Below are 21,500 nucleotides of genomic sequence, written 5' to 3'. Positions count from 1 at the left end.
GATCGAGGAGCTTAGCTTTGAAGCTGGACGATGTCGCTCTCTGCCGCCGTCCGCGCTCCCCCTCACGCCAACACTGCGCCGCGCTAGCTTCAGCTCCGGCTATCTTCCCCAGATTAATGTCGTGCCCGCCCTTCTTCTCCCTCAACTCAAGCAGCTCGACATCTTTGACGTTGGCATCTAGAAGAAGGCTATGGAGAACATGCTCTATAGTTGTACTGCGCTCGAGTACCTTCGTCTTGAGCGGATCCACGGCTTCATTAGCCTCCACATCGCCTCGACGAATCTCCGAATGGATTTATGTGTCTTGCTGGCCCCGCAATAAGACATCAATTGGGAAGAGATCACTCCAGCTGTTCCATGTTATGGTCATTGAGAATGCGCCTTTCCTTGAGAGATTGCTTGTATCTGATATAGAAAGTCCAACAAAAATTAGGGTCATTGACGCGCCAAAATTGACAGCATTGGTGTACTTGTCTGTCAAATTCTCCGAGCTCTTTATTGAATTCGTAATTGTTCAGGTACAGCACTCATCTTCTTCTCCGTCTTCTTGAAATTCACATTTTTAAAATTTCTTCTTGATGTATTTACGACTGTCATCCATAAAATGATTCACATAAGCTTGACCCAGTCTATGCGCACAGTGAAGATCTTGGCAATAAAATCTATCGACCCCAATCTGGATCAAGTTGTTGGATTCCTTACATGCTCTCCGTGCACGGAGAAGCTACTCATCGAGGTGAAACTTCTTTCCTATTAGTAAATGGTAATCACAACGTAACCCAATTTTTTTGTAATTTTTGCAAATTACGATGACAAGTGTAGTGTTCAAAATTGCATCTACGCACTGCACCGAAAGAAATGTTTTTAGTATTTTTTCTCACATGATCACCTGCATCGTTTTTTTGTACTACTATAGTAGCCTAGGCTAGTCATAGTGGAAAGTAACTTAGACTAGTAACTCTATGGTTACCCTAAGAGCAAGTACTACCTCCATCCTGGTTTACTCTTCCTATTTTGTAGTATCAAAATTTGGCCATAGATTTAACTGACAAAATATTAATGCATGTCACTAAAAATTATATTGTTGGATTTGTATTTTAACATAATTTCAAATGGTATAATTTTTTGTGACATGCATTGGCATTTTCTTAGGTAAATCTATGGTCAAAATTTTACACTAAATATGAGGTAGTACAAAAGTGGGCTATAACGGCCCTCCACTATGTAGGCCAAAACACGTGCCAAATTCACTTGTGATGCATTTGACATCGATGCCCCTCCATTGCTCACCTGGTACCCCAATCTGGATCACCTACTTTGCTCCGGTGCCAAATTAACTCACGCAATGAAAAAACACTTGCGTGGGAGAGGGAGAGGACTGAGGCAATAAAAAAACACTTGTTTGGGAGAGTGAGAGGCTAGTGTAGTTGGTTTGATTGATTTGTGTATACATGTGGGTCTGTGTGCACAACGGTGCCAACTCTCTCACATCGCTAGAGCGGTGCCAAAATCTTTTGATTCGACATTAATGTGTATTATGTGGCATACTTTTGAGAAATATGGCACCGGGAACATAGTGGAAGGCAACAAATGCCCAAGCTCTTCACGTGCTCCTAGGTAAATGAGAGGAAAGAGAGAGAGAGTGAAAAAATGTCACTAGCCAGCCAACCCTACCGTATGAGCGAATGATATCGGTACCTCTTGATGACACTGCAATCCTATATAGTCAGCTGCTCTAATATGTTCTCTTCTTTTGCAGATAAAAAAAGACCCGAAAGTGAAAAATGTGTTGCACTATAACAATCTCATCGAATGCCTTGATCTCCATCTTATAGAAATTGATTTGATCGACTACCAAGGCAACACATCTGAGATTAAATTTGGCTAGGTTCTTTGTTCTGGAGGCAAGTGTGCTCAAGGTAATGAGGTTTGGCATTCTCTGGCGCAACAATGAATGGCATGCTGATCACCGCAAGCGTCTAAGCCTAAATGACAAAGTCTCCGCAGAAGTTGAATTTTTTTTTTGAAACATCAAGTGGCCAGAGACTCGAAAAACTATTTGCCCATTAGTGACTTGTCAGGGCGGTGGATTTTAGTTTGTACAATAATGTTGCATCCACCTAAAGTAACGAAAGTTCTTACGTAAACTTCCTAGTAATTCCCTCTTCGTAGGTGCAACATTACTCCTAACATTTGTAATATCAGTTTGAAACTTGTAATATTGCCGTGTCCTATTCCTGCGTTTTCAAAATCCTGCAAATCAAAGTGGTCCTGAGTTGGTGATGATGTTGTGCCTGCCTGCTTCTCAGTGTTCACCCTAGCCACCGTCATCCAGCGAGTCGCTTCCGGCGGCAAGGATTGCTGATCCTCCACCACATCATCCAGGTCCTCTTCAGAGAGACTCAATTCCTTCAGCATCGCCTCCAGATCGTTCGGATCGCCTGACCCTGAAGCTTTGGCTGCCATTTTGCTTGTTCCCTTGCCAGAAGAAGAGATCTACCGGGCTATGACCTAACCCTAACCAACCAGCTGCCTCTAGTTCATTCACCCAAACCGGGGGAACGAGACTAGATCGTCACCCTCGTTGAAAGACGGAGGGGACTCAACGAGCAGAGGTAGGGGAAGGGGTTCTCTACGCGCGGCAAAGATTGTCGCCGAGAGGATAGGTAACCCTAACGAGAGGAAAGGGCAACTGCACGTGATGCTTTGCTGCTTAAAAATCTCATGTAAGTGCATGGCTTCTTTAGAATCTGTATTTTTTTAGACAACCTCGCATGCTTTATTCATCGTCCATAATGTTTACAGGAAGAAAATCAAGGTCTCCTGGCTGGCCCAGCCATACATGACGGCCAAACCCTCTAGCGAGATTGTGAGCCTCGAAATTCGAGCTCCTAAACTCATGAACTACTTTACATGAAATAAAAGAGTTTGCACGAAGTATTATCTCATGCACTATAGCTCCATATCCAGCTGCCGAGTTCTTCTGGACATCTTCTACCACCCTCTTACAGTCCGTTGCAATTTGAATTGAATTTTCATATAAATCCTCAGCCAGAGCTTGGCCTTCCCGTACTGCTATCGCCTCAAGTGTACTCGCATCTGTGATGAACTCAAGTTTTAGAGTCGAATCACCCAAGAATCTTCCATTATGGTCCCGGCACACCACTCCTGCTGCGCCACACTCCCCTTGCAGGACACTGCCACGTCCACATTCATCTTTGCATGACCCTCAGCCGGGGATAACCACGTGGACTGTCTAATGCTAGCTCGCTTTGGTCCTCTTCTGACTCCTTTATCTAACATCTCCAATTCCCTCAAATAAGAGGTTATAAAAGAGTTAGTATTAAAAGGACTATCAAAAATCTCTTCGTGTATAGCTCTCCTTCTTGCTCCCCAAACTGCCCAAAGGGTCACCACCATCCGTGTAAATTCCGCCTGTGGCAGCGAGTCATGCATTGTGAAAATCCAATTTTTCGCATCTAGGGAAAGATTGCCAAGCACATTGTCTCCACTGTCTCCTCTGAACAAAGTGACCAAACACTCCTAGCCATCACACAGTCTATGAGTGCATGCTTCCAGTCATCTTTCGCAGAACAAAAAGCGCACACACTCATAGTTGACATATTCCAGTGGTGCAACACCCCCGCTGTTGGGATTGATTCATGACATAGCCTCCATAGAAATACCTTGATTTTCGACGGGACCTTAATGTGCCACAGGGAAGTCCAAGCTGATTCCTCTTTTGCCTCGTTTGAGTGTCCTCCGAGCAGCTGCAGTAATGCTTCCCCTTGCAGTTTCATTTTCAACAAAAATTTATATACTGACCTTACTGAAAAAACACCCCTTTCATCTTCTCCCCATGCCCAAAAATCGTCAACCCTTCTGGTACACAGCGGGATTTTTAGTATCACATTAGCATCCACCGGCAAAAAGATCGCACGTACCTTGCCTACATCCACTTAGCCGAGCTTGGGTCAATTAGTTCGGCAACGCGTGCTGGTCTATCCGCCACCAGACATGCCATTGGTCTCATGAGGCCCGAGCGGGGGAGCCAGTTCTAGTCCCAGATTCTAGTATCCTCTCCCGTACCAATTCTCCGAATCAAGCCATGTTCTAGGGCTCCTCTACCCTCTAGAATAGACCTACAGATCTGCGAAGGCCGGCCTCCTAGATCGGCTTCAAGAAAAGGCGTAGCAGGGAAATACTTAGCTTGCAATATCCTAGCGCTTAAAGTAGAAGGAGTTTGTATTACGCGCCATGCTTGTCTAGCCAGTAATGAGAGGTTAAGGAGATCAATATCTCGAAAGCCAAGGCCTCTCAAATACTTTGGTTTAGTGCATATATCCCATGATATCCAGCATGGTTTTCTCTTCCCTCTCTTACTTCCCCACCAGAACTGCCTGATCAGGATGCAATACTTCCACAAATGCCCCTAGGAAGCCTGAAACACGACATAGAATATACGGGTATAACCTGGCCACTGCCTTGATTAAGACCTCCTTTCCTGCATATGACAGTAATTTCTCCAACCATCCCTTGATCTTCTCCCACACCCTGTCCTTTAGGTACTTAAAAGTACCATTTTTTGCCTGCCCGGCATCCGTTGGCATCCCTAGATACCGATCACTTAGCTGCTCGTCATGGACTTGCAAAGTGTTTTTAATCCCATCCCTTATCACCCGTGGACATCCTATACTAAAGAAAATTGATGACTTCTCATTATTCACTCGTTGCCCCGATGCATTGCAGTATGTGTCCAGCAAGTTTGATACCACAACTGCCCCTTCTGTACTCGCCTTGAACAGCAATAGGCTATCATTAGCGAAGAGCAAGTGGTTGACAACCGGAGTTGTCGGGGCCACCTGGACTCCTGAAAATGCTGACGACTGAGGAACTGATTTCAGTAGCACGAAAGGCCCTCCGCTGCTATCAAAAAGAGATAAGGGAAAATAGGATCTCCCTACCGAATACCTCTGCTAGGTTTAAACTCCTCCAACTTTTCTCTGTTAAATAGAACCGAAAAAGATACTGACTTGATCATGTTCATTACCACATTTATCCACTGCTGGGCAAAACCGAGTCTCTCCATCATTGCTTGGAGATAATCCCATTCAAGCCTATCATAGGCTTTCATCATATCCAGCTTGAGTGCACAATGGTTGTTTTTCTTGGACTTACTTCCCTTCATAAAATGCAAACATTCATATGTTGTGATTATATTATCAGTTATGAGTCTGCCAGGAACAAAGGCAGACTGTTCCTCTGAGATGATGTCTGGCAAAATTTGCTTCAACCTGTTTGCAATCACCTTCGAAGCAATTTTATACAATACGTTGCACAAACTTATAGGTCTGAACTGAGTAAGCAAGGTTGGCCTCATTACCTTTGGAATAAGGACCAAAAAGGTGTCATTAATACACTCTGCATCTTCCTCACCTCTTACTATCTGGAGAATAGCCTTTGTAACTTCTGCCCCACACACATCCCAGTGACGTTGATAAAAATGGGCTGGAAAACCATCCGGACCCGGAGACTTTGTGGGAAACATCTGAAAAAGAGCGGATTTGACTTCCTCTTCCGAATAATCTGCACAGAGAGTATCATTCATCTCCGGGGTAACCTTCCTTGGAACATGGCAGAGGACCGCCTCCATGTCTGTCACCCCCTCGGTGGTGTACAGATTCCTGTAAAAATTTGTGATCATCTCCTTTAGTTCCTCCGGGTCATCCACCTGGACCCCTAATGAATTCATCAGCGCTTTTATCATGTTCTTTTTTCTCCTCATGCTCGCTCTCATATGAAAAAAAATTGTGTTCTGTCTCCCGCCGTCAGCCATTCTATCCTTGATCGCTGTCTCCACATCAATTCCTCTTTGTGGTATAGTTCGACCAACTTCTCATTCACCTTATTCTCTTCGTGACTAGGGCCAGGGCGACCCTGTGCATTATGTAACTCTTCAAGTTTCTGTTTTAACTCCTTTATCTCACGGCGTACACCCGAAAGTCCTTCTGTCCCATCTTCTCAGGTTACTTGACAAGTCAGCTAGCTTAAACTTTAGATCATCCACTCTTTCCCCTTCCAACGATGGCGCCCAAGAAGCAGCAATTGTGCCTTTCAGGTCCTCATGAGTCTCCCATGCAACCTCATAGCGAAAAATCTTTTCTCGCACCTGGCACCGTTGCACAGCCGAATTGAGCTCCAACTGGATCGGGCCATGATCCGTGGTTACTGTAGTTAGGTGGTTAGCACATGCAAGTGGGAATAGAGAGCACCATTCCGAGAGCCCGATCTAATCTTACTCTGGTATAAGAGCCCCCCGTCACCTTCTTCTCAAAAGCCCAGAATCTTCCCTTGTATCCAATGTCCATAAGCATGCAAGTATCAACCATGTCTCTAGAGCCTTGGATCTGAGCATTACTCCTCTCACCAACCCCCTCATGTTCCTCTGGACGTAGAACTTCATTGAAATCTCCTATGCAAAGCCAGGAGAGAGAGCTCAAACTTGCTATGTTTTCATTGTTTCCCAAGTGTGATGTCTCAAGTGCGTTTGAGCCTCACCATACACCAATGTTAGCCTCCACGGGTCAAAACCCGGGTCCCTCACCTCACAATCCACATGATAATCCGAATACCCAGAAATATCAATATTTATTGTATTATTCCAAAACAATCTGACGCCTCCACTTCTACCAACGCTGCTTACAGCATAACCATTATTATGCCCAATTGAAGTAGCTAAACTTTCAACCCTAACTTTGTCGATTTGAGTTTCTACTATACAAAGTATATGCTCTAGGCTTCCAGCAGACCATGTGCCTTGCTGCCTCGGCCTTCCCCTGGCGGGATGGACCTCCGGCCATGGGCTGCAAGGAGCCAATACTGCACAGTGTTGCACTAATCTTCAAACAATAATGAGCGACTCAAGATCTGTTAGTACATCACAGAACCACTGAATTTTACTTTTCATATGCCACTGCCTCTCGACTGCTCCACAAAGATTTCAAGGACCAACATCCACTGATCTGCAACATCAGCGACGAACTTGCCCAATTGCTTCGGCGGAATTCTATTGCTATCTTTTGCTCCTCTGAAATCGATCTTTAACCTCCAAATAACCTAGCTCATGATACCACTAGTTAGAATTAATCACACTTGATCTATCAAGAACCAAGCTATCACAAAAGCACGACATTAAGATTGATTAACGAGGTTCATCGGTATGACTACATTCTTAGGGCCAGACTATTGGCGCTCCTCCCCATGCCACCGCTACAATACCATACCCAGCCGCCGGCACATACCTCCAACTCCCCCATGTGTCTGTGGCCCGTGCTATTATGTTGCATATAGATTACATCGCTTGTCTACCCTCCACTTATATAAGAGGCCTAGGATAGAAGTGTTTTATTAAGACACGACTACTGTAAACACAACACAACTCAAGCAACTCAAGGACCAACTTAGCCTACTCCCTCCGGTCTTTTTTACTCCACATATTAGATTTGTAAAAGTCAAACTTTGCAAGGCTTGACCAAATTTATATTAAAAAATATTGAGATCTACCACACCGAATATATATATACCATGAAACTACATTTCATGATGAATCTAACAATATTGATTTGGCATTGTGAATGTTAATACTTTTTTCACAAGTTTGGTCAAAATAGAGATACTTTGACTTCGGATAAAACTTATATGCACACTAAAAAGGACCAAGAGTACCTTGTACATAATACGCAACACAACTCCAAGAAGGTGATCAACACATTACTAGGAAAATTGATCTGATGAATGTATGTTGAATGTATATTTGGAGCGCTGTGATGTTTAGATCTGAATTGACAACTGCAAATATGTGATTTTTACAGTTCCAATTAATACGTATATGAAGTATAGGATTTCTTGGAATAGTAGTGGTTAAAGGAAGAATCACGAGTTCACTCTCAGGATGTGAACTTTGTGAAGATTGGAATTTGGATTTCTTTACACGAGAGCAGTCCAAAATCTCAACTTGGACCTTTCAGCTTCACACTTTTCGTAGCATCGTTCTGTACATTGGAGCTCCGCCAGCCAAGACATGGGCACATGGCGTTCCCAGTCGGACACCACGCCAAACGGGTTCTCCATCCGGCCATTGCCGCTGTCGTCGCTGTCCACCTCAAGCTGTCCCTTCCCGTGCGAGATGAACTGCTCTTTCATTCCGAGCAGGACCGACTCCACGTCAGATTGTAAATAGATCTGCAACACCAAGTGCAAATTTATGCTTCAGTAACAGATTTTTTTTTTCATTTTTACTTTTCCTCCCCAAGCTACAACGAAATGCTCACCATCTGACTAAGCTTGAGGCTATAATCACACTAACACGTGTGCATGCTCAACATCTGAAATGGGGAAGAGGGGACCACAGCATACCTTTTCATTGACATGAAGAAGATCGGCAACAGCTTCGACAAGCATTCTTCGTACCATTCTCCACCTGTTTTGCTCTTTGTTGAAGTCAGTATTTGGGCACTGCAAAAAGAGGCCAAAATTGGCAGGTTGTCCACTAGGTGGTGTAGCATCCATTGAGATGCACACAGACTGAGTGCATAGAAACTCCCACACGAGGTGGGGTCTGGGAAGGGATTATAGGAACCTAGTCTTGCCCCTGCAAAGTGCAATGCAGAGAGGCTGGTTCGAACCCAGGACCTCTTGGTACAAGTGGGGAGGACTTCGCCACTGCCTGCCCTCATCCATTGAGATATACACACACACAAAAAAACAGTATGACGAAGCACTAAAGAGTTAACAATACCTGTATTGCGACAAGTGTCAACTGTCTAGGATAACTTGAAACTATCAAGCGAAATGTGGAAGTTGCCTTTGTTGATAGAAAATATCTGCCAAAAATAAATGAAAAAAAAACGAGCTACATGAACAAAAATAAATTCATAAAATGGTTGGAATGGTTGAAACAGTTATTAGAACTTTCATGTAAGGACTATTAAATGACAAGCAAAAGCATACCCTTGTTGATTACTAAGCGTGACATCTGAACTTGAATACTCAATACAGCAACAATTTTCCTCAAATTTAACAATAGCTCTCACGAAATTTTTAACATGGATTATGTAATCCACCATCTGTTACAAAATCTGGATCTTTGTTATGGCATACGACAAAGCAAGACATCTTGTATAAAAAAATCTAGCTCCGATGAATGTATGTTTGGATCCTAGAATAAAATGAGATTTCTGAAACATTGTTTAGGTTAAGCCGATTTCACTGTCATCTAATCAAATAAAAAGGTCCAATAGGTCATTAATTCCATAAGAATAGATAACTGCTCTGCTTCCCAGTCAGATTATGACACTTTGAAAAATTCACCATCCTACATGCATTGACCAGTTTAAGTCCTATCTACATGCATTGACAAGTTTAAGTCCAATCTACATGCATTGACAAGTTTAAGTCCAATCTACATGCATTGACAAATTTAAGTCCAATCCATGCATTGACACATTTAAGTCCAATCTACATGCATCGACAAATTTAAGTCCAATCAATGCATTGACACATTCAAGTCCAATCTACATGCATTGACAAGTTTAGTCAAACTAGTTATCCAGAATAACCACATTAGAAAAAGAATGCTTCAAGTCAAGGTGGACAGAACCACAGAAACAAGGTAACTTTGTTCTTTGTTAAGAGTAATTTTATGAGCAAACTAGTTGTTGGAACTGACATCACTGGCATGAACAGAGAAAGGGTGAGGCAAAATAAAAGAATAAGTAATAGTTCTACTAATTAAAGTAGATGTACAGGATGCTTACAAGTTTCTTTTCCCAGCTGATGCTACATTCTGAAGGCACCTTACAACAAGCTACAGCTAAAACAAGTTACAAAAAGGTTGAAGCACTAAATCCAATACAGGATACAGGCAGTTTTTACCTTTTCATTGATCTCAAGACCAAGAAAATTCGAGCCTTCCCAGTTTCTAGCCATTTGGAATAGAAGCAAACCATTTCCTGCACTAAGAAATATACTTACTTGAGAAAGGTGCAAGAACCAGAGATGCAAGGTCTCGGAATTTGAGAAAATAGACAAACTATGAAGAAATTAAGAAATGTTCTATATCTTGGTATATCTTGGTAATTTACGCTAGCATGCATTTGCAAACGTATACACTTTGACAAAACACACAGCAAACTAGTAACAATCAAATTGAATGAACTATTTTTTGTGGTGACTACAGAAGAGAAACTAGCATTCGAGTCTTCTGAAGAAAGCCCTATATGCACAAGAAAGAGCAATAGCCGTATGTGACCTGTAAAGCTTGAAATACTTCAATGTACTAGACACTTCCACATATGGAACCAGTAAGAGAAGCCACATTAAGGTTTTCTATCACAAAGCTGTTTTGATGTTAGGAGCTATATACTAGTGCGACAAACCACAAGTATATAAAAAGGGTCGGTCGTCTCCATCTGTGCTCATCATGCAACATAAAATGGTTTGAGATTGAAAATTATAGGAGGGAGGCCTACCACTTCCTATATCAACAAGCAGTGGCTGTTTGGTGTCTGAGAAGACGTCATCCCATGGACTCTGATAGGGATAGCTCTGCAGAAAGAAGAAAAAAAGAATGAAAAAAAAAGAATTCAGGGCCACTAGAGAAAGGGAAATTTACAGTGTTCCAGTTTAATAATCTATTCTGTCGGTAGTAGTTAAGAAATGTTGACCTTCATTTGACTGAAGCATTCGATAAGAACAATGATAGAAATTGCCCTGCAAACTTGGGAGCATGTCAATGTCATCAAATATTCAAATGCAACAAAAATAGAATAAGAAGAGAATGCCCGTGACACTGACAGATCTGATGCATATAGGAACAGAATACATCAATGGGCGATGATTATTTCTGCTACCAAATATATTTATGGACACATTTGTTAAAATTGTTGCAACAATGAGCTGGTTAAATGGTGCTAAGAAGCAATAAGCATGTAGTACAACATAGTAAGGTCCATGTTACGTCCTTGAGCTGCTAAAAATTCTCAAGCGGAATATCCCAGTTAATTATTTTCCCCAAAGATCCCTATTTCTTACATTCATTCATCATTTCTTATACAACTATATGTTGTTCAAGTTTTTTTTAAAGGAGTATATATGCTGTTCAAGTTTGTTTTTAAGGAGTAAAAAGAATTTTGATTTTCAATCCCTTTCTATAACTAGTAAATGGGCACGTGCAATGCACGTGTAATCTTAAATTTTGATTTTGTTTATTATAGTTAGCACTCATATATTTATCGCCATGTTGGGGGTGTAATGATGTACAATTCATCATGTTGGGGTTATAATAATGTACAATGGAACGAAGTCTAACTGACCCATTGCAAACATAACATACGTGTGATATTACTTGACATACAATATTCTTGGTGTAAATTTACAAATATAGAATGCAGGCCACTACAGAAAAAACATATAAGTTTAAACAACAGCTGCCCCTAAGTAAAGAATACTCCCTCCGTCCGGAAAAAGTTGTCCAGGGTGTAGTTCATTTACAATTTTGCAAAAAAGTCCTTAGGATTTTAAATCTCGTGCTAATCAGCCCCCTCTTCTTCTTCCTCCTTCCGCCATCATCTGCGCGCACCGTGGTCGCCCCAGCCACCGTCGGCACCCGCAGGGACCAGCGCGCGACGACGGCCAACCTGCGCCACCCCTGCCCACCTGTGCCGCCCGCACGGAGACGAGTTGCGCCACCCGCCGGCCACCTACTCCTCCGCGGAGACCACCTCGATGGGCGGCGGCGACCACCTTGATGGGCGGCGGCTCCATGACTGAAGGGCACTGCACCGCCGCTATCCCCTCCAGCGGTGACCCCTCCCGCCAGCCCAGGGCTGCACCGCCGCTATCCCCTCCCGCCGCCCAGGGCCTGCGCCGCCGCTATCCCTTCCCGCCGTCCAGGACCTGCGCGCGCCTGCGTCTCGAGCGCCTGGAGCTGGAGCTCCCGGCGGGCCTCGACCTGAAGCTCGTCCTCAAGCTCCCAGCGGGCCTGCTCCTGTGCAAGTTGCTGCTCCTCCGCCCGTAGCTCCCCTGCTCGTGTTGCTGCTGGTGAGAAGAAGCACCCCTCTGTAAATCTGCTCCTCTGCCTGCTTGCTCGTGGTGCTCCAATTTCTGCACATTGCAATTTCAAACACTATTCATCATGTTCACTGAAGAAAATTGATCTGCTTTTAAGAAAACTGATCATGTTCTCTGAAGAAAATTGATCTGCTATTAAGAAAACGGAACATGTTCTCTGGACTGATAGCATCAATTTAACTGAATGCATCAAGAGCAACTGGTCCAGATTTTGGCAAAATTACAAGTTAACTAAATGCATCATCAAGAGCAACTGGACCAGATTGTTGCTGTTATGGTCTAAAATGGGAGAAGGAAAAAATGTTATGCCTGTCAATTGTTGAATTATTCAGAGTATTTGAATTATTCAGAGATCCATGTTCTGTATCCAGGATAATGCACAATTGCAGTGTCCATGGATCACAGGATAATCAATTGCAGTGTTAAATTCAGTCAGTGTGTACTCCAAGTAGTGATTTTAAATTCAGTCATCAAAATACAGTCAATTTTTCTACACAATCTGCAGATGAGTGTAAATTCAATCAATAACTTGCACTAAGGAATTTGTTCTCCAGGTAGAGATGAGTGTAAAAATTGTCCAATAATAGTAGTGTCATGGTGAGCTAAAGATTATGCAGATGAGTTTAAAAATTAAGTTCCCAGGCAGATAATGGTCCAATAATAATAGTGTCATCCTGTTTTTGCTAATTTATCATTGCGAAGCACTTGGTACAAAGCTGGCATCCTGCCATGGAAGACAATGAACTGTTTTGTGTTTTATTAGCAGAGAAGATAATGCAAACTATCAGTACAGTAGTTTACACGGGATGATCCACTCCTTATGGTTGGAACAACAGCAGCATGAAGATACATATCAACTACAGTAGTTTACCACAACAACACTAGAGTTACAGTAGTTTACTTGTTTGTTAGGACAAAAACATCTAAATTGAGCATCTACAAATTCAAGTTGGGGAGGTTGATGCCCTTGGTCTCCTCCACAGATCAGACAAGCAGAATGAACCACTATCCTAGTAACTAACAAAAGATAATTTCAATATTCAGAATGTGTACCTGCACTAGTTGTCAACAAGAAATACAGTAAAAGTTGAGATGTACTCCTGGCCCCTGCTTTTGTTTGCTTTTTAATTCCTGGCCCTGGTCCCTGCAAAAAAAAGAGAGAGATGTAGTAGGACCTGTAGTTGCTTATGAACAAGGAGTACTTTTAATATCTACTTTTCCTTTCTTGGTTTCTTTGCTTTTTGTCTAGGATTCTTCATGGTTTTCTTGTTATGACTATATGCTCACCATTCATCTTTTGTATACTCTTGTTATGAGATCAGACAGGAGCACACAACTATGAATTTGAATTTGATGCCGGAAGAGGAGGACGAAGCTCAAGAAGAAGAACAAGCTCAGCAGGGTGACGCTATGGATTTGAATTTGATGCCGGAAGATGAGGACGAAGCTCAAGAAGAAGAACAAGCTCAGCAGGGTGACGCTATGGATTTGAATTTGATGCCGGAAGATGAGGACGAAGCTCAAGAAGAAGAACAAGCTCAGCAGGGTGATGCTATTGATTTGAACTTGATGCCGGAAGATGAGGATGAAGACATTGAATTGAATTGGTTTCCTGAAGAGGAAGAAGCTCAATATGCACAAGAAGATGCAGAAGTGCAAGAAGCTCAAGATGCACAAGAAGATGCAGAAGTGCAAGAAGCTGATGCACATGGCAATCCAAGAGGGAAGGACTTGACAGACAAGGACAGACATGGTGTTTACTTTGCTCTGCGAGTAATCGAGCTTAGAGATGGACAGGTTCACGTGTATGACAAGGTGCTCATCGCTGATGGATAAGTCTGTGTACTAGGGTCCTTGTGGGGCTGCAGCACATGGTCCTTGTGGCAGTTAGGAGGATAAAGTCCTGGACCATCAAGGACTGGCTGTTAGGATAGAGTTCTGTTCTTGACCATCAAGGACTGTCAGTTAGCATCTTAGACTAGCATCTTAGACTAGCATCTTAGACTGGCATCTTGGCAGCATCTTAGCATATGCCTTGGCTGGCTAGCAGCCTATAAATATGTATCCCCAACCCCTCGGGTTGGTATGGCATTGTGTGAGAAATAAACCAACGAAAATTGTCCCAACTCTCCTAGTGTCATCCACAACTATCAATGCTCAGGCTGAAAGGTCTAACAAGTGGTATCAGAGCCTCGTTAACCTGCACCCTGAGCATTTCCTGTGAGCAGCCCAAGTCGGTAGCAGCAGCTGCTCCGTCTGCCTCTGGTTACCTTCCTCCCTCCGGACTGTCGAGCAGCAGCTCGTCTTCATCAGCCTCCTCTTCACGCAACAGCCCCCCTGCAGCGAGCCATGTCTGCAGGTCGCTCTCAGCACACGGCTACCTCGAGCATGCGGCGCCGGCAAGAGGCCGAGCGCGCCGTGGCAGAGGAGCGTGAGCGAGCGGCTGTAGCAGCGGCTGCTGCGGCGGCAAGAGTGTCGAGGCTGGCTGCAGCGGAGCTGGCAGCAGCTAGAGCGGAGGTAGAAGCAGCCAGGGCGGAGGTAGAAGCAGCAGCAGCAGCAGAAGCAGCCCGTGAGGCTACGGCGGATGCCAAGGCACTCCGCGGCAGCCCCGGCAGCTCCAGCAGCTCCGCGCCTGCGGACGACGGCGCCGACGCAGATCGCGCCAAAGTGGCGCAGGAGCGGACGGCACAGTGGGCAGCCGAGCACGCCCGCGCTCCAGGTGGAGGCGCGCACCGCGACGGCGGCTCCAACGACCAGGACCGCGGCCTCTACGAGGTCCGGACTGTGGTCAGGGATGTTGGTTCCAGTGTTGGGTGGCCTACCCTCACTAAAACCAACTACGTCGAGTGGGCCGGGATCATGAAGGTCAGGCTCCAGGTGCGGCGCATGTGGGAGGCAGTCCAGGACAGCAACGTCGACCACCTAGAGGATCGACGGGCGCTGGACGCCCTCATCGCCGCAGTCCCGCCCGAGATGCAGTTCTCGCTTTCCAACAAGCGGACTGCCAAGGAGGCTTGGGACGCCATCGCCGCAGCACGCATCGGCAGCGACCGTGCTCGCAAGTCCACCCTGCAGGCACTTCGTAAGGAGTGGGAGAACCTGGGCTTCAAGCCAGGTGAGGACGTTGATGACTTTGCTCTCCGTCTCAACACTCTGCTGCAGAAGATGGTGAAGTTTGGCGATGCCACCTACACCGAGGAGAGAGCTGTCGAGAAGCTTTTTCAGTGCATTCCCGAGAAGTACAAGCAGATGGCTCGCTCGATCGAGTCGTTGCTGGACCTCTCCACGATGACGATCGAGGAGGCGATAGGTCGACTCAAGGTCGTCGACACCGACGAGCCACAGCCCCCCTCGGGGCCCGTCACCACCGGCGGGAAGCTGCTCCTAACTCGGGAGCAGTGGGATCCCAGCCTTGGTGACAAGAAGAAGGGGGAGCCTTCCTCCTCGACGGGCGGCCGCAAGCGTGGCAAGCAGCGTAAGGCGCGAAGAGGCCCCCCGGGCAGGGCACAAGGACGTGCCGAAGGTGACGCCCGCGGAGGCGCCAAGGACGGCGCCGCTGGCAAGCCCAGGCCGGCACAAGACAACAGTTGCCACAACTGTGGCCGGTTTGGCCATTGGGCCAATGAGTGTCGACAACCATGACAAGGCCAGGCTCACGTCGCACAGGCGAAGGAGGAGGAGACGGCTCTGTTCATGGCGCATGCAAGCATTGAGCTACCCTCGGCGACTCCAGTCGCAAAGGCTTTCATCCACCTCGATGAGCCAAAAGCACATGCTCTTCTCGGCGATGGCTCCGGGAAGGACAAGGCTACGGGGTGGTGCCTCGACACCGGCGCCACCCACCACATGACCGGTCGAAGGGAATTCTTCGCCGAGCTCGACTCCGATGCGCGAGGCTCCGTCAAGTTCGGGGATGCCTCCGCCGTGGAGATAAAGGGCGTCGGCTCCGTCATCTTCACCACCAAGATGGGAGAGCACCGGCTACTCACCGGTGTCTACTACATCCCCGCGCTAAGGAATTCCATCATCAGCTTGGGACAGCTGGATGAGAACGGCTCACGCGTGCTGATTGAGCATGGGGTCCTACGCATCTGGGATCGCCAGCGTCGCCTTCTCGCCAAGGTGCCCAGAGGTGAAAATCGACTCTACGTCCTTGATGTGCAGGTGGCACAACCGGTCTGTCTCGCTGTCCGTCGAGACGACGAGGCGTGGCAGTGGCATGAGCGCTTTGGGCACCTTCACTTTGAGGCCCTGAAGCGTCTAAGTGCCAAGGAGATGGTGCGAGGCCTGCCATGCCTCGACCATGTGGAGCAGTTCTGCGACATCTGCGTACTGACAAAGCAGAGACGACTCCCCTTTCCCCAACAGGCGAGTTTTCGGGCTAAGGAGAAGCTGGAGCTCGTGCACGGAGACCTGTGCGGCCCGGTGACGCCAGCCACACCAGGAGGTCGACGCTACTTCCTGCTGCTCGTCGACGATCTCTCCCGCTACATGTGGGTGATGATCCTCGGCAGTAAGGGAGAAGCGGCGGACGCCATCAGGCGCGCGCAGGTTGGTGTGGAGGCGGAGAGCGGCCGCAAATTGCGCGTGTTGCGCACTGACAACGGCGGCGAGTTCACGGCGGCTGAATTCGCGTCGTACTGCGCCGATGAGGGCATCCAGCGCCACTACTCCGCACCGTACAGCCCGCAGCAAAACGGCGTCGTCGAGCGGCGCAACCAGACGGTTGTGGGGATGGCTCGGGCTCTCCTCAAGCAGAGAGGGATGCCGGCTGTCTTCTGGGGAGAGGCGGTGCTAACGGCCGTCTACATCCTCAACCGCTCTCCTACTAAGGCACTCGACGGCAGAACTCCGTACGAGGCCTGGCATGGGCGGAAGCCGGCAGTCTCTCATTTGCGGGTCTTTGGCTGCCTTGCGTTCGCCAAGGAGCTCGGCCACATCGGCAAGCTCGACGACAAGAGCACTCCGGGAGTCTTCATCGGCTACGCGGAGGGCTCAAAGGCCTACCGCATCCTCGACCCAAAGACACAACGTGTGCGCACAGCGCGAGACGTCGTGTTCAACGAAGGGCGAGGGTGGCAATGGGACAAGGCGGTGGACGACGGCTCGACGCCGACGTATGACGACTTCATTGTCGAGTACGCTCACTTCAAGGAAGCTGGGGGAGCAAGCAGCTCCTCTTCACCGGGCACGTCTACCCCGGCCCCCAAAACTACATTGACTCCGGCGCCTGCTACACCGACGACACCACAACCGGCGACGCCGCATACTCCAGCCCCGGCGGTCGCCACTCCGGGCTCGTCTTCATCAGCACCAGCTCACGCAGAGCACAACCCGATGAAGTTCGCTTCCCTGCTCACTCACGACGAGGAGCGGGTCGACACATGGTATGGAGGCGAACCGCTGCGGTACCGTACGATGGATAATGTGCTCGGCGACCAGCCGGTGCCAGGACTGGTGCCACGTGACCTGGAGGCGCAGCTACAGCTCGTGTGTGAAGACGGCGAACCACGGTCCTTTGCAGAGGCCGAGAGAGACGCGGCATGGCGCGCCGCGATGAAGTTGGAGATGGATGCGGTCGAGCAAAACCGCACCTGGGAGCTTGCTGATCTCCCTCGAGGTCACCGCGCAATCACCCTTAAGTGGGTGTTCAAGCTGAAGAGGGATGGAGCCGGCGCCATCATCAAGCACAAGGCTCGTTTGGTGGCCCGAGGCTTCTTGCAGCAGGAAGGAGTCAACTTTGACGACGCTTTCGCTCCCGTGGCACGGATGGAGTCCGTGCGACTTCTCCTTGCGCTGGCTGCCCAGGAGGGCTGGCGTGTCCACCACATGGACGTTAAGTCGGCATTCCTCAATGGCGACTTGAAGGAGGAAGTCTACGTGCATCAGCCACCGGGGTTTACGATTCCCGGCCAGGAGGGCAAGGTGCTCCGCCTGCGCAAGGCTCTCTATGGCCTGCGGCAGGCACCCAGGGCGTGGAACGCCAAGCTGGACTCCACGCTGAAGAAGATGGGTTTCGAGCAGAGCCCGCATGAGGCTGCCGTCTACCGACGGGGGAGTGGAGGAAATGCCCTGCTGGTGGGCATCTACGTTGACGACCTGGTGATCACCGGCACCAAAGATGCAGAGGTGGCGGCGTTCAAGGAAGACATGAAGGCCACGTTCCAGATGAGTGACCTGGGGCTCCTCTCCTTCTATCTAGGGATTGAGGTGCACCAGGACCACTCCGGGATCGCGCTTCGACAGTCCGCCTACGCCAAGCGCATCGTTGAGCTAGCTGGGCTCACCGACTGCCATCCAGCTCTCACTCCGATGGAGGAGAGGCTGAAACTAAGTCGCGACAGCACGACGGAGGAAGTGGATGCTACGCAGTACCGACGCCTTGTGGGGAGCCTTCGCTACCTCACTCACACACGGCCGGACTTGGCATTCTCGGCTACGTCAGTCGGTTCATGGAGCGACCAACGTCGGAACACCAGCAGGCAGTGAAGAGGATCGTCCGCTACATAGCAGGGACCCTCGACCACGGCCTCCATTACCCTAGGTGCCCTGGGGCGGCACACTTCGTCGGGTACAGCGACAGCGACCACGCCGGCGACATCGACACCAGCAAGAGCACGAGCGGGATCCTCCTCTTCCTCGGCAAGTGTCTCGTGAGCTGGCAATCAGTCAAGCAGCAGGTGGTGGCCCTGTCCAGCTGTGAGGCTGAGTACATAGCGGCCTCCACCGCCTGTACTCAGTCGCTCTGGCTTGCTCGACTGCTTGGTGATCTTCTCGTTCAAGACACCAGAACGGTGCAGCTCCTGGTGGACAGCAAGTCCGCCCTGGCCCTGGCAAAGAACCCCGTGTTCCACGAACGGAGCAAGCACATCCGACTGAGGTATCACTTCATCCGCAGCTATGTGGAAGAAGGGAGCATCGAGGCGAGCTACATCAACACCAAGGATCAGCTCGCAGACCTGCTCACCAAGCCCCTTGGGAGGGTCAAGTTCCTCGAACTTTGCTCCAGGATTGGGATGATTCAACTCTCCCACAAGACGACGTACAAGACTTAGGGGGAGAATGATGGATAAGTCTGTGTACTAGGGTCCTTGTGGGGCTGCAGCACATGGTCCTTGTGGCAGTTAGGAGGATAAAGTCCTGGACCATCAAGGACTGGCTGTTAGGATAGAGTTCTGTTCTTGACCATCAAGGACTGTCAGTTAGCATCTTAGACTAGCATCTTAGACTAGCATCTTAGACTGGCATCTTGGCAGCATCTTAGCATATGCCTTGGCTGGCTAGCAGCCTATAAATATGTATCCCCAACCCCTCGGGTTGGTATGGCATTGTGTGAGAAATAAACCAACGAAAATTGTCCCAACTCTCCTAGTGTCATCCACAACTATCAATGCTCAGGCTGAAAGGTCTAACAATCGCGACTATGCTGAACGTTCACCTGCGAACAGTTACAAGAATATGGAATCTAGCCAAACGACAACTTGAAGCAGGCCAAGAAGTTGATGTTTCAACCAAGAAGAACAAAAGTGGTAGGAAGAGAAAAGAACTAGATCTGTCGAGAACAGCCACAATCCCTTTGAACAAAAGAAGAACAATCCGTTCTCTAGCAAGGTGTTTAGGTGTGCCCCGATCAACCCTACATGACAGATTCCAATTGCAAGAGCTGAAACGCATCACAAGCACCATCAAACCACCCTCAAGCCACATAACAAGATAGCGAGACTAAAGTTCTGCCTATCCATGATGGATGAAAGATGGATATCAAGTCCTTGGCCCAGTTTCAAGCCAATGACAAATATGGTCCACATCGATGAGAAGTGGTATGACATGACTCGAGTGAAGAGTAGCTACTACGTACTGCCTGGAGAGGAAGAACCAAATCGAACTGTGCACAATACTCATAGCATTGGGAAGGTAATGTTTCTAACAGCTGTGGCCAAACCTCGCTACAATGAAGATGGGGAGATGACATTTGATGGAAAACTTGGCATTTGGCCGTTCGTGGTAGAGACCGAGGCACAACGAACAAGCCAGAACAGAGATAGGGGGACAATAGAGTTGAAGCCGGTCAAAGTTACTAGACCTGTGTGCAGAGATTACCTGATCAATAAAGTAATCCCTGCCATTCAAGACAAATGGCCTGACGGTGATGAGGACACAACGATCTTTATTCAACAAGATAATGCAACACCGCATGTCCTCCCTAATGATGCTGGTTTTCTAGAAGCCGTGGCACAGACAGATCTCGATATTCGATTATTGCAACAACCACCAAACAGCCCTGAGCTCAATGTTCTAGATCTTTGTTTCCACTGCTCCCTCAAATCCCTAACTGACTGCAGAGCGCCTATGAATATACAGGAACTGGTACAGGGTGTAGAGGAGGAGTTTGAGAACTACGATCCCCATAAGCTGTTCAAAAGCTTTATGACGTTGCAAGCAGTCATGGTGGAAGTGATGAAAGATCAAGGAGGAAACAACTACAAGATGCCGCATCTGCATAAGGAACGTCTACAGAATGCTGGAGAGGAAATAACCGGTGTATACTGCAGTCCGGAGCTAATTACTGACACCAAGGCCATTATAGAACAAGGAAATGAGTAGATAGGGAAAGGAAAAAGAAAGGGACAAGGAAAGAGAAAAGGAATAGGAAAAGAAAGGATAGGAGTATGTCATGTGTATGTCTTGTGTATGTCATGTGTCATGTGTATGTCTTGTGTATATGTGTATGTCTTGTGTATGTCTTGTGTCATGTGTATGTCATCTACAAAATTATTTGGATTTATTGGAATTATTTGCATTAAGTTGGAATTATTTGAATTAAGTTGGAATTACTTGAATTAGCTAGGTTTATTTGAATTAAGTTGGAATTATTTGAATTAAACAAGGTTTATTTGAACTAAGTTGGAATTAGCTAGATCTTCTTCTTCTTCTTCTTCTTCTTCTAGAAGCACAAGCAGTACAAATATTACTAGAGATGATGATCATTGTTATACACCATTTGTCCAATTGCAAACAATTACTCCAGAAGCTTGTGTATACACCATTTGTCCATTTGTGTATATACTCTTAACTACAGTAAGAACTTGTCAAAATTCAGAAGATTCTTCTAAAGGTTACAGTGGCAACTCCAGAAGCTTTACCCAAAAATTGAGCATGGCATCTACAGGTTACAGTGGCAACTCCAGTAGCTAAGCCTGCCAAAGTACTCATGTCCTTTTCAAAAACATCATGAGTCCAAAATCTAGGAGACAGTTTTATGTGTAAAACATTCTGATTTTTTACACTGAACATTTCTGGATTACTAATTCAGTCCGAACATGTCACAACATTTCTGAATTTTGTAAACTGAACTTTGTATTCTTCTTGCT

General features: G+C 47.1%; 1 protein-coding gene across 5 annotated transcripts in view; it reads right to left on the bottom strand.

Moving 5' to 3' along the window:
* Positions 1 to 7,695: 7,695 nt before the first annotated feature.
* Positions 7,696 to 21,500, bottom strand: part of LOC119354688 (tRNA (guanine-N(7)-)-methyltransferase-like) — a 28,978-nt gene continuing 15,173 nt past the window's right edge. For 3 of the 5 annotated variants that reach the window (XR_005171179.1, XR_005171180.1, XR_005171181.1), the window contains 2 exons: positions 13,183 to 13,273; positions 11,359 to 12,162 (listed from right to left, as the gene is read on the bottom strand). Coding sequence is in view for 2 of the 5 variants with exons in the window: in XM_037621432.1 (XP_037477329.1) it covers positions 7,987 to 8,241; positions 8,416 to 8,514; positions 8,798 to 8,882; positions 9,816 to 9,865; positions 9,934 to 10,010; positions 10,530 to 10,605; positions 10,725 to 10,770 (688 nt within the window). In the remaining 3 variants the exon portion in view is untranslated. Of the gene's footprint in view, positions 8,242 to 8,415; positions 8,515 to 8,797; positions 8,883 to 9,815; positions 9,866 to 9,933; positions 10,011 to 10,529; positions 10,606 to 10,724; positions 10,771 to 11,358; positions 12,163 to 13,182; positions 13,274 to 21,500 lie in introns of those variants that run through there. The other 2 variants (XM_037621432.1, XM_037621433.1) reach the window with 1 other exon arrangement.

Source organism: Triticum dicoccoides, chromosome 2A, assembly GCF_002162155.2.
Source record: "Triticum dicoccoides isolate Atlit2015 ecotype Zavitan chromosome 2A, WEW_v2.0, whole genome shotgun sequence".
In the NCBI taxonomy this organism is placed as follows: domain Eukaryota; kingdom Viridiplantae; phylum Streptophyta; class Magnoliopsida; order Poales; family Poaceae; genus Triticum; species Triticum dicoccoides.
The sequence above is the reverse complement of the archived record's forward strand: the minus strand, read 5'-3'. Positions and strand labels throughout refer to the sequence as shown.